The 11,860-nt window shown below is 40.2% G+C and overlaps 1 protein-coding gene across 5 annotated transcripts in view; it reads right to left on the bottom strand.

Annotated features, from left to right (window-relative positions):
- Positions 1 to 11,860, bottom strand: part of LOC117942516 (spectrin beta chain, non-erythrocytic 4-like) — an 84,710-nt gene that overhangs the window by 61,154 nt on the left and 11,696 nt on the right. For 3 of the 5 annotated variants that reach the window (XM_034868011.1, XM_034868012.1, XM_034868014.1), the window contains exons 1-9: positions 8,556 to 8,700; positions 7,546 to 7,697; positions 7,034 to 7,207; positions 2,546 to 2,637; positions 2,337 to 2,417; positions 1,695 to 1,810; positions 1,414 to 1,526; positions 966 to 1,153; positions 343 to 460 (exon numbers count right to left, since the gene is read on the bottom strand). In XM_034868011.1, the coding sequence (XP_034723902.1) occupies positions 343 to 460; positions 966 to 1,153; positions 1,414 to 1,526; positions 1,695 to 1,810; positions 2,337 to 2,417; positions 2,546 to 2,637; positions 7,034 to 7,207; positions 7,546 to 7,697; positions 8,556 to 8,700 (1,179 nt within the window). Of the gene's footprint in view, positions 1 to 342; positions 461 to 965; positions 1,154 to 1,413; positions 1,527 to 1,694; positions 1,811 to 2,336; positions 2,418 to 2,545; positions 2,638 to 4,171; positions 4,219 to 7,033; positions 7,208 to 7,545; positions 7,698 to 8,555; positions 8,714 to 11,860 lie in introns of those variants that run through there. The other 2 variants (XM_034868010.1, XM_034868015.1) reach the window with 2 other exon arrangements.

The following is an 11,860-nucleotide window of genomic DNA, read 5'->3' as shown; positions in this document are numbered from 1 at the left end:
GTTCTGAAGGCAAAAGGGGGTCCAACCCGTTACTAGCATGGGGTACCTAATAAAGTGGCCGGTGAGTGTATATTTTTGGATATTCACAATTGTGTATCTCAAAGTTTAGCCAGGTTTTAAATCCATTTCAATTTTTTCAAAATGATGTAAAATTGATTACCCAAAATTCTATGAAAGTAGTGATAAAGTACTTGCAATTGTACTTAACGTTTTGGGTAATTGGGTTAAAAAGAAACTCATATTTGTCTTATAGAAGTTTTGAGAACGAGTCAAATTTGACCTGAAGACAACACATGGGTTAATCGATCAATAACTCGCTCATATCAGTATTTAAAAGAAAACCTTGTTGATGTCTGAGATGAGCTTCCCATCATGAGGCACATAGGGTTTCTGGTTGTTGGCTCTAAGCTTGCTTTGGATGGTGAACAGAAGGACCTCGAGATTCCCCTTCTCCTGAAACCTGAGTGAGAAACAAAAAAACTTTAGTTTGGGTTACTGCTTCACAATATGGCCTCTTCTCTCTCAATAGTCCCCTCCTGTGTAGGACATGCTTAAAGTACCAACTTTGTTCACAAAAAAACAAAAACTCAGCCACAGAGTTGGTCAGGGTTTCAGTGTCTTGCTCAAGGACAGGTCTGAGGACTCTGCCCGCTCTGCTACCCTGCTGTCCAATGTCATGGCCAATCATCCCTCTGAGGGAATCTACTGTATGAACACCTAGGTGTTTAATACAGCTTCAAACCAATATATGATGACTTATTCCAAAAACATGCATTGACAAGTTCGTGGTAACTAACCTATAGAGCACATCAACCGAAAGTTGCCAGTAGTATTTACGAGCAGTGTGATGTTGCTCTTCAGTATAGGGCATGCACAAGTAGGTTTACTTCTGTTTGTGTGTGCTTTGTAATAAATGACTGGTAATAGTATTTCAAGATGCCGTTTTAAAAATCCACAAAATGTACTTGATGGGCTTCTCTATGGTGCAGTAGGTTGTGAAGGCTTGCAGCTGCTGTTGAACTCCGGTCAGCGAGTTGGCAAACTTCTGGTTGCTAATGACCGCGATGGTCTTTTCTATCCAGTCCAGCAGGTCGGACGCCAGAGCCTCATAGCGGTTGACGATCTTCTCTGCCTCAATACAATTGTCTAGTACCTGAGTCAGACAGATGGAGGAAGATAAAGAGAGAGAGAATGGGAGATAGAGTCAAGAAGTAAACAGACACTGTAAGAGAAAGATACCCAGTGATAGAAAGAGAATTTTTTTGGAATTATCATGTATTTACATTTTTTCCTTTTGTGAGCCCCAGCACATTTTGATGAATTGTTACTTGTGTCTAGCTAGCAAACACTGCTTGCCCTTCACCTTTCATGGAACGTCTATGTGTGTGTATCTGCACGTGTGTAATTCGTTACCTTGCCAACCCTCTTGCCCTCCACAATAAGAGCCTTCATCTTAGAGAAGTAGTGGTAGTAGGAGACCACATAAGTGATGATGGACTTCTCATCTGGGTTTTCTGTGTTTACATCTGCACCGAAGGAAGTTGGCGGAGACAGAAATAAGAGGAGTTAACGGCTTGACTTTAGGTGGAGGCACACCATTGCTATTTATCTCAGTGAGTAAAATCCCTCTTATGGCACGGTTATAGATATTGCTCTATTTCATTTTGACACCAAAACGAGATAAACATTCTTACCCTCAGGGTCCAGGAGTTTGGTGAGGCCCAGGTTCTGCTCAGCGATGTTGAAGGCTTGCTGGAGGTTGTGAGTTGCGTTGGACCGCGTCAGCTTGTGGAACTCAATCAGGTCAGGTCTGGAGGGAACAAGATGATGAGACAGAATGTGTCATGTTGGAGCGGCCTCTAGCTCCCCCACTAGAGCGTTCCCCCCATGTTGGCTAAGTCCTGCAGCGGCCAGGGTTTGAATCCGACCTGCGGCCTTTTGCTGCATGTCATCCCCCATCTCTCTCCACCTTTCATGTCTAACCACTGTCACTTGATAATAAAGGGAAATGCCCCAAAAAATAATCTTAAAAAAGAATGTGTCATGTTTGTATGACTCTAATCCTAAATCAGTCATTACCCATCATCTTGAACATATTATCTTTGTCTGTTTATCTACTGTAAATAAGTGTGTATGTAATTTGTGTTTACATCAAAATCCTATTATTTTAATTTGTGGTAAACTGAGAAAATAAAAACAATTCCTGCTTTTTTTTTAATAAATGCAGTTACATTGCAAACTGTTTTCTACTTGCAGCTGTCATCATGTAAAACTGGCAACTTCCCAATTAATATTAACATGTTGACATGCTGGGGAGTATTAAAATGTCTAACTACCTGTGTCTGTGTATGAGGGCGTTGAAGGCGAGGCCGTCTCTCCAGCAGGTAGTGAAGTTCTGGATGTTGACCTCAGGGTACCTGGGGCACGGAGAAATCTTTAAATGTAAACCAAGGAGCACCAACGTACTAACACTAACATATCCACTCGCTAAATTATGTGAATGATCATTAAATTCACAGTTGCATATATTTATTTCACTGCTCACCCTGCCGTCTTCATCTGGCACCAGAGCAGCAGGGCATCCTTGGCAGAGCGAGTTTCTCTGTTGTCCTCCGTCTCTATTTTGATCACCTGAATCTGAACGAGAACACAACGAAGCATCCGTTTAGCGTTTGTTTGGGAAAGACATTGTGGCGTGGACCCTAAACCTCCCATGTCACAGACGCGATACATGCGCTAATTCGTTTTGGGAACATACGTTTATTCACATTTTAGGTAATTACCTGTGTCTACTGGTGTGTTGTTGAGCAACAGAGTACCTGAGGCTATGTCCAAAATCACTTGCTATTTACTTTATAGTATACTGTGACTGAGTCTGACATTTTATTTGAGTGTCAACATTTTTGTGTAAATGTATGCACGATGTAGTACCATCACAACCTCCCATAATGGCAAAAGAAATGTAGTACACTATCTTTTAGTCCTGCAACACTACACGCAAAAAATGCTGATTGTTCAGTGTCCGGAATCTCAATTTACCTCTGACTAAGCGTTAACTACAGTAGGCTAATAGGTAGGGAGTGAATGAAGGAATGATTATAAGAACAGCCTGAGTGACACAGGCTTTCTGGCTAACATTGCAAGCTCGCTAGCAGAGTCATTGTACTTATTAGCTACCTGTAGTCATACCACCATTATGAGTCAGATAATTTGTATTTAATACATGTCTATAATAATTATGATGCTTAAAAGATTGTGAGCAATGATTAAAAGTAAAGTAAGGTAACCATGTTTAAGATTTGTTTAACCATGAAACGATTGTCACCCACTTTAGTCCTGCCCACAAAGGCTCTGATTGGCTCATGGGTTTCTCCAACTGGGGAGAAACAGCCACAAGAGCAACACCAGCCCTATTTGAATCACTTGTTAAAATAAAATAAAATAAAATAAACACTGATGCTGCAACTTCTTCTGTAACCAGTCAAGAGCAAAGGTCAGAGCCAAACTGCCCTGACAGTATTCCTGAAACTTCAAAGGAACATACGCGCAGTGAGAAAGACTTAAGAGTAAAAACTGACTAAGAGCAATAGGAGTTGAGGATTTCCGTGCAAGGAAGTGCAGAGCCATTGTAACGCCTGATGATAGGTGACAGTGACAGCCATTCAACCAATAACATCACAGTGACATGATCCAAGGTAATTGGGGACATCACACCCTGGGATCAGCTGCTACCCACACACACACACACGCACAGACACGAGGTCCGACATGTAAAAACACACAACACAAACACAACACCTATGCATGAACACACATACAAAAAGATTCCGATGTATTTTAATGATTAATCAGTATGTCCAACAAATAATCGATGGACTGATGATTAAAGAATCAAAACTAGGGCAAAACAACGTTGTTAAAACAATGTACCAGATAAGCCCACAGGAGAATGTATAAAATCATCAATCATCTTAACCATGTAACAAAATTACATTATTATGTGCATTCAGTAAAACTCTGAATCGATGTGTCTGGTCAAATTTACATATGAGTCAGCACACACATACACACACACACACACAAGCAAAGTCACAAACTGTAATTGAAGTCACTGCAAATGATAAAAGTCTGTTATTATTTATGAATGTCTCTATAAATACATTAGGATCACCTCTTCCTTTGCATGTCAATCCTCTCCCTTCTTTCCTCTCTCTCCCTCTCTTTTTTGTGTCGCTCACTCTTTCCGCCTGTGTGCAGTTACTGCAGTGGTGTGGCCCTACCTGCTGACTGGACAAAGCAGACTCTCACTTACACCACTGAGGAAGGGAGGAAAGTGGAAAAGAACTGGAGAAGAGGAAAGTCAAAGTGCAAGGGGGAAAGATAACATAACATAACATAGATAAACCCTGGACAATTCTCCATCCTTCTGACATTAATCTTAGCACTTAAATGATTTGTTAATTTAAGATATTGACCTTATGAACTGCTTTCCGATTTGGAATCAAGGCTCAGGCAGTTACAGCCAATTGAGTAATGGCAAAAATCCCAGGCCTGGTTCATAAGCAAACTACACTCTGACGCTGTAGAGTGGTCGCCTTCCAATCAGAAGGTTGGTGGTTTGATCCCTGGCCCTGCAGTCCCATGTCGAAGTGTCCTTGGGCAAGACACTGAACCATTAATTGCCCCAGATGCTGCGCCATCGGAGTGTAAATGTGTATGAATGTTTACCTGATGAGCAGGTGGCCACTTGTACGGCTGCCTCGGCCACAGCGTTTGAATGTGTGTGAATGGTGAACGGTTCCTGTACTATGTAAAAGCGCTTTGAGTAGTTGTTGACACTAGAGAAGCGCTATATAAAAATACTCCATTTATATTACTTAGCCAACTCATTCACCACTAACGGAGCTTGCTGGAAAATCAAACTTTTCCCAAACCCCATGGGGGAGGGGGGCCACAAGATTGCGGCCAGCAACAAAACTCAGCAAAGATTGTTCTTGCTCTGACTTTAACTTCTGGATATTCGGCAGCGTTGCCACAACGGACTGAATGGCTTTGCTTGCATCATTCTCCGTCGCCACAAAGCTACAACTCTTGCACACGGCCTCAATGTCATCGTTCTCAGCCACTCCCTCTGTTCGCTGATTGGACAGGTTAAAATTTTGCCGAAGAAAACCCAAGAATGTACCGGAAACCCAGACGGTATACTGAAGGGAAATGAAAACTGAGTGGAGGTACGTAGGAGGGCGGAGCCAGGCTTATCTAGGCGCCCCACTCACTACATATTCTGTCTTTGATCATTACAAACATGACTGAGCACACATCACTGACCGTGAACACTGACTGAAAATCACAGTTGGCCCCGCCCAGTGCTTATTTACCACAACATCGATGCTTGTTGTTTCCCATCAGCCAACCATCCTTTCCCTCTATACTCACTTACTTCATAATTACTCTCTCTGTGAGAGACACACACACACACACACACACACACACACACACACACACACACACACACACACACACACACAATGTCATTCAGATTAAACACTGACACTCTAATACAATACTGAAACTTAGATGGCCAGGACAAAAAAAACACATTTTACACACGCTTTATGCAAGAAGTGATTTTATGATTCCAAAAATAAAGACCACAAACTTTGCCATGCACACTAACACATCAATAATGTCCATCATGAACTAGGCTTCAACAGTGATCATCATCCAACATTTATTTCAACATTTACACCGAAGTTATGAGTCCAGTTATACTGCACACACAGAAAATTCATCCTCTTTGTCTCATTAGCCTGGCTGTCAGAGGGTAACTCGACATACTAAGGCCTAAGTCTACTAGTAGTGTTGTAAAATGTACTTTGTGGTAGGTCGCCAGCTGAAGCATGACACTACTGAGTCCCAGGAGACAGCTACTTGGCACCTGTGCACCATGAATGTTACAGAAGGGTCTGAATAATGCTGAACAAGCATTATAGTCAATGCCACGGTGTAGCACTGAAGCATTGTAGAAAAGGAGCTGCTTCTGCTATACTTACATGGCAGGAATTGATCCTGTATCACTGCTGCTTTGGTCTGGAAACCTTTGTCTGTGTGTGTGTGTATGTGTGTGTGTGTGTGTGTGTGTGTGTGTGTGTGTGTGTGTGTGTGTGTGTGTGTGTGTGTGTGTGTGTGCGTCCTTGTGGAAGAGCAGACTGGAAGGCGACTGCTACCTACTGAGCCCTGAGTGACATTCAGGCTTTTTCCACCAAACACTGCTGTCGCACACTGATGATGCAGCAGTTGTGACATCCTCCCCCAAACAGAACCGCTGGCAGCTCATCCGAAATGAAGCCACTGCTGATTACAGCATCCTTGTGCTTCACTAAATAGCACAGAAACATGTGCCAGCATCTCAGTGCACTTATGGAGAAGTTCACGTTTAAGCATCACGGGAAGAATCAAGGCATTGAAAAAGTCAGTCCATAATTTTGCCTTTTGCCTAATGTACTTTTACAAAGTAGTGGCTAGAAAGACCTAACATAAGAGGTGTTATCTCAAAACACTTTACAGCTAGAGTAGGTCTAGACAACACTCTATAAATTAAAGAAACCCAACAATTCTTCCAAGAGCGTGCACTTGGTGCGACAGTAGCAACGAAAAGGTAACTTTTAACAAGTAAAAACCTCAGATAGAACCTGGCTAGGACCAGATATCAGTTATCAGATGTGATACGTGAAAGTGTTGGTTGCCCTGTAAAAAAATACACCAGCTCCTCTTCTGTTGTATTTCTCACAAAGTAGTAAAGTTTTCAAGGAGTGTTTGCTGTATTGTTAAACAACACTTGCCATTAGCACAGTAAGCCCGTGTATGTCACCAAAAAGATAGAACTTAGGTCAATATACATGGTCATGACTCCACCAAAAGCAACTCTATAAGAGACATCTCCCAAATCCAACAACTGCATAACTGAGCTGTGATAAAATGTCATACAATACTCTTACCACTACACATGTCTTTAATATGTGTTTGTGTTTACCTGGAAGCGTAGGATGATGGTCCACATAAGGCCCAAGGTCAGACGATGGTTTCCATCCACAATGTCATGGGAACCAACATTTTCCAGGTGAACCCTCTGTTCTTTGAGGAACTGGAGGGCTTTGTCAACATTCTCCAGGCAGTGAATCCGCATACGACCCCGTGTAGGCCTCGGCTGGGGAAAATCACAGTGATTATAAACATACATGCCAAAAAACATAATGCTGCCATCAATTGTAAACTGTAAAACAGAGCTAGAGCTAAAATGATGAGAATGTTACGGTGCCTTGCTCACGAGCACCTGGCAGCACCCAGGAGGTGAACGGGCATCTCTCCAGCTACCAATCAACACTCTGGTACTTTGGTCCGTATCCTTCTCAAGATCTCAACCTAACTCCCTATGGACTGAACTACTGTCACCCCATTAAGAGGAAAACTTACAAATTGATACAAAACCCATCATAAGTTACTGTGTGTGTGTGTGTGTGTGTGTGTGTGTGTGTGTTTTCCCACCAGCAGCTCTCCACTGAGGACCTCCAGCAGTCTGGTGAGCATGTATCCATCCCTCAGGTCGTTGTAGAGGTCCGCTATGCGACAGGACACTCTGGCCAGATGGGAGTTAACCCACTTGGTAAAGGTTTTCTTCTGCACCGCATCTCGTTCATCTGAGGAAAATAAAAGAATCAGGGTTAAGTCAAAAGAAAGTGAACAACAATTGCTTTCTGCTGAATGACACATCTCGGATAATATCAAGTCAAATATTAAATAATATAGCATTAAATCGAATTGTGCTAATCCTGTGAGATGCGTTAGCTGATGAGACTTCTTAAATGTACAGGATTGATTTTCAATTTAACACTTCTAACCTTAATAAAACTATGACTTAGAGGATTTGTAGTGTTAAACAAGACAAATTATCAACTTCAAATATTGTTAATTTATCATTTTAGAAAAAGATCAAGCCTTTGAGAAATCATAATAAAACAATTAAAAATTTCCTTTTTTTGAACTAATTTTCAAAACAGCAAAGAACCAACACAATGCACATAATGTAGGTGTATTAATACTAGTTATCATATGTTATAAAATATATATAATAAATATATAAATATCTAATTGCAATTATTTTGACGATATTGCGATAACAATATGATTCACATTATTGGAGGGAATAATGATTGCTGTATCCTTATTCTCATTTTCAGTGAAACGTATGAAAATTAAAAATGTAAATGATTATAGTGTGATTTTTGCTAGGATCTGTACCAAACTGAGTTTTCTCTACTCTGTAGACTGTATAGTCTGTAAACCTAATTCAGAATGTTTTGACACATATTTTTCATTTAACAAATATGAAACCCTGCAATTTGGAAATTTCACCTGTTCATATTGGCATTTTGACCTACTGATGCCGATGCGTTTGTAGTGTGTGTGTGTGTGTGTGTGTGTGTGTGTGTGTGTGTGTGTGTGTGTGTGTGTGTGTGTGTGTGTGTGTGTGAGTAAGCATGTGCGCGAGCTCTGACCTGCTAGGGCCTTGATGCGGGAGCACTCGAACAGCTTGGAGCTGGTACACTCCGTCTCCCAGAATCCCGAGCTGCTTGGTCGGTTGTTGTTGTTGAGCTGGCGCTGGGCTTCCGCGTTGTCCAGGTCTGGGGAGGCATTGGCCATCGCGCCCGACGCCCTGCAACACACACACACACAGTTGGTGTTGTCTTCCTGCAAAGTAACTGATCTCATGAAGTCTGTCTGGTAAGAGATGTATTTTCATTGTTATAGATTTTAATAATCTAGTCTTTATCGGAACAAAGAATACCTGAATTAACGATGCTTTTATTACATTACAACATTTTATTGTTGTCCTTAAATTAATCAATAAATTGATTGACAAAATTAATAATTGGCCACTATTTTGATAAGTGAGTCCTTTTGTCTTTTATAAGAAAAAATGAAAATAATTCTGGGGTTTCAGCTTCTCAAATGTGTAAAATTGGACTTTTGGGAAATTGTCCTGGACATTTAGCATTTAATAGATTACATGATTAATCGATGAATCAATTCTTCTGCAACAAACCCGCAGAAGATTATTGTTATTATCAGTCAATAAAGTGGTGCTTATTCTCCATCTCAAAGACTTTGACATTAAAACCTTAGAACTGGACAAAACTGTCTCAGAAGCAGCGACCAATGGAGAACAAGCCTCTACTATGGTAAAGCATATGAACAAGACAGGAACCTCCAGAAACTGAGGGAGAGACGTCTTTGCTCAGCTAACAAAAACTAATATGTGAAAAGTGCCACGCATTCTTATTCATGACAGAAGCAAACCAAAGAGAGATTATGCGTGGATAGTTTTAGTTAAAATGGTTCCAATGCTGTTTCACGTCACACTAAATAGTTTTGGAATTATCTGGCTCGTCATTGGCCCACTCACACCAAGAGGACCAACATGCACATGTGCGTAAAGACATTTACACATGTACTGTACAGACAAACACACACTTGTACATGCAGAGGAATGGAAGAAAGGTTGTGTGGACAGGCAGTTCACACTTCATAATTACACTCTGACTGACTTCACACACACACCTCTTCTGACACCTTTTAACCCCTATAACATATGTAACATTCGCTGCAACATTCCAAATTAATTAGTGTTTAAAGTGCACAAATAACAAATAAAACTACTCTGGAATCTATAAATAACAGCTCCTTTCCATTCATGAATGATGGAGCACATGTCCTTGGCATCAGACCATTTTACAAAAGATAAGCTAAAAATAATATCTGTCTGATGCTGGGAGACAAAGAGTAGACATCATGTGGCTCATCTGTCCTGTCTCTGACAGCTGAAAACCACAAGATAAAAATAACTTCTAAACTTTACCAAGAAATCACACATTAAAGGGGGAAAGGTAAGAAATGGAAACGTTCAAAACATCAAGATGATACCGAAAAGACTTCCATTTCAGTTGCACTCTTTTAACTGTTCACATCTGACAGATTTCTATTCAATACTAACAACATGCTATGAACATTCACCTGGGAGCGTATTCACAAAACATCGTAAGGTCAACAGAAGCTCCTACGATAACTGGTGGAGTGGGGTTTCTTTAAGACTACTAAAAAATCATATGCTGATGGTATTAGATCCCAGATACAATATGCAGTATTTAACAAGTCAATATCTTTAACATCATTTTATTTTATTTGTTTCTAACCAAAAGTTGTTCTCTGCAGCTTTGTGAAAACCCTTTAAGAAAGAACCCTTGTTAAGATAAGATCCTGTGTGAATATGGCTTCTGGTGTGCAATATGTACGTGTCTTGTGATACAGGGAATTGTGGACCCAATTCCAGAGACAAGTTTGAGAATTTAATTTAATAAATTAGTAACAAAATCCAAACAACCAAAGGTGTCCTGTAACAGCGGGCAAAATCCAAATGCAGGAACAGGCAGAAACTCAAAAACTGGAATAATAGAAGAAAAAAAAACACCAACTGGGTAGACGACACACACTCTAACACAAAATACCATAAACAGTACAATGACACAAGGGGAACACAGAGACTAAATACAGGAGGTAACAAGCCAAGATAATAACAGACAGGTGACACTAGGGCTGGGAACAGGTGAAAGACATCTGCCAATCACAAGGGCCGGAAAACTAAAGGAAGGAAGTAAAACAAGTCTAGACAGAAAAACAAGACTATCAAAATAAAACAGGAAACCGAACAGAACACAATCATACCAGTATGGTGTACTATATGCCTCGAGCATTGCATGCTTCAGATTGAGGTATCTGAAATATCAGTGCACACATCAAATCGAAAATTTAAACTCCTTGTCCTCTTGTGCAAGTTAAACCTGGCAGTTACCAAATATGAACTGTGTTTTCAGAGGACACTTTCTCCCTACTAGGCAGATATTTTGCAGATTTTTCCCAGACTGTAGCTAAGAGGAGTTATGTGTCTGTATAAGCATTTTATACTTCCTTCCTTGTATTCTACTGAACTTCTTTTAAAATAAAAAAAACTTAGTCTTAATCTTTTTGTTTAGTCAGTGTATGTTATGTTAACAGTAGATGTTCATTATAGTTTGCAAACTAGTGTAGTCTTTTTAGCATCAAATTCTGAAAACTGCGAATAAAGAGTGTATACAAATACATGCGGGCATATTATAATATGTGAGAGTTTGGAAACATATACATAAAGATGGAAGGTGCATTATGCTGCAGGAGCCATTTTATAAGTTTCCGAGAATATTTTTTCTCAACTGTGAAAGCTCATCAGTATGGGAATCCACGGTAAAACACATGAACTGAAGCTGAAAACAGACACTGTGATTTAGGACAGATGGAAATTTAAAAATCCACCTTTCAGGCCACATTAGGTGTACGTTGTATGAATACTAAAAAGAGACACATAAAATGAAAATGTATATGATGTGAGTTCTGATAAATGCTTCACTTTTTACATATATTATTATATTTATTATAATAGTAGGTGCAATGGTTTCTTTTAGTAAAGAGCAAATGTGCCCACAAGACACAAAATATGACATTTGGATCGTTTTTCCCCAATGCTGCTTGGGAATACGTTTGCATGCATTTGTGCTTATCTATTGTTTTCCCAATTATGAGATTAATTGAATAATTAGGATTTCAAGCACAAAGTTTGATTGAGGCTGCTGTGCAGTGTTTAGAGGCTTCTCTTCTCTTTGTCATTTTCTACCTTTTTGTTGTAAATGTCTTGCTCTTCCCACCCCTCTTCCCTCCTTCTCCAATGCAACAAAAGTCTGAGCTCACAGTTGTCATATACCTAAACCACTGG

This window comes from Etheostoma cragini, chromosome 3 (genome assembly GCF_013103735.1).
Source record: "Etheostoma cragini isolate CJK2018 chromosome 3, CSU_Ecrag_1.0, whole genome shotgun sequence".
NCBI classification, from domain to species: domain Eukaryota; kingdom Metazoa; phylum Chordata; class Actinopteri; order Perciformes; family Percidae; genus Etheostoma; species Etheostoma cragini.
Note: the sequence above shows the minus strand (reverse complement) of the source record. Positions and strands in the feature narration are given on the sequence as shown.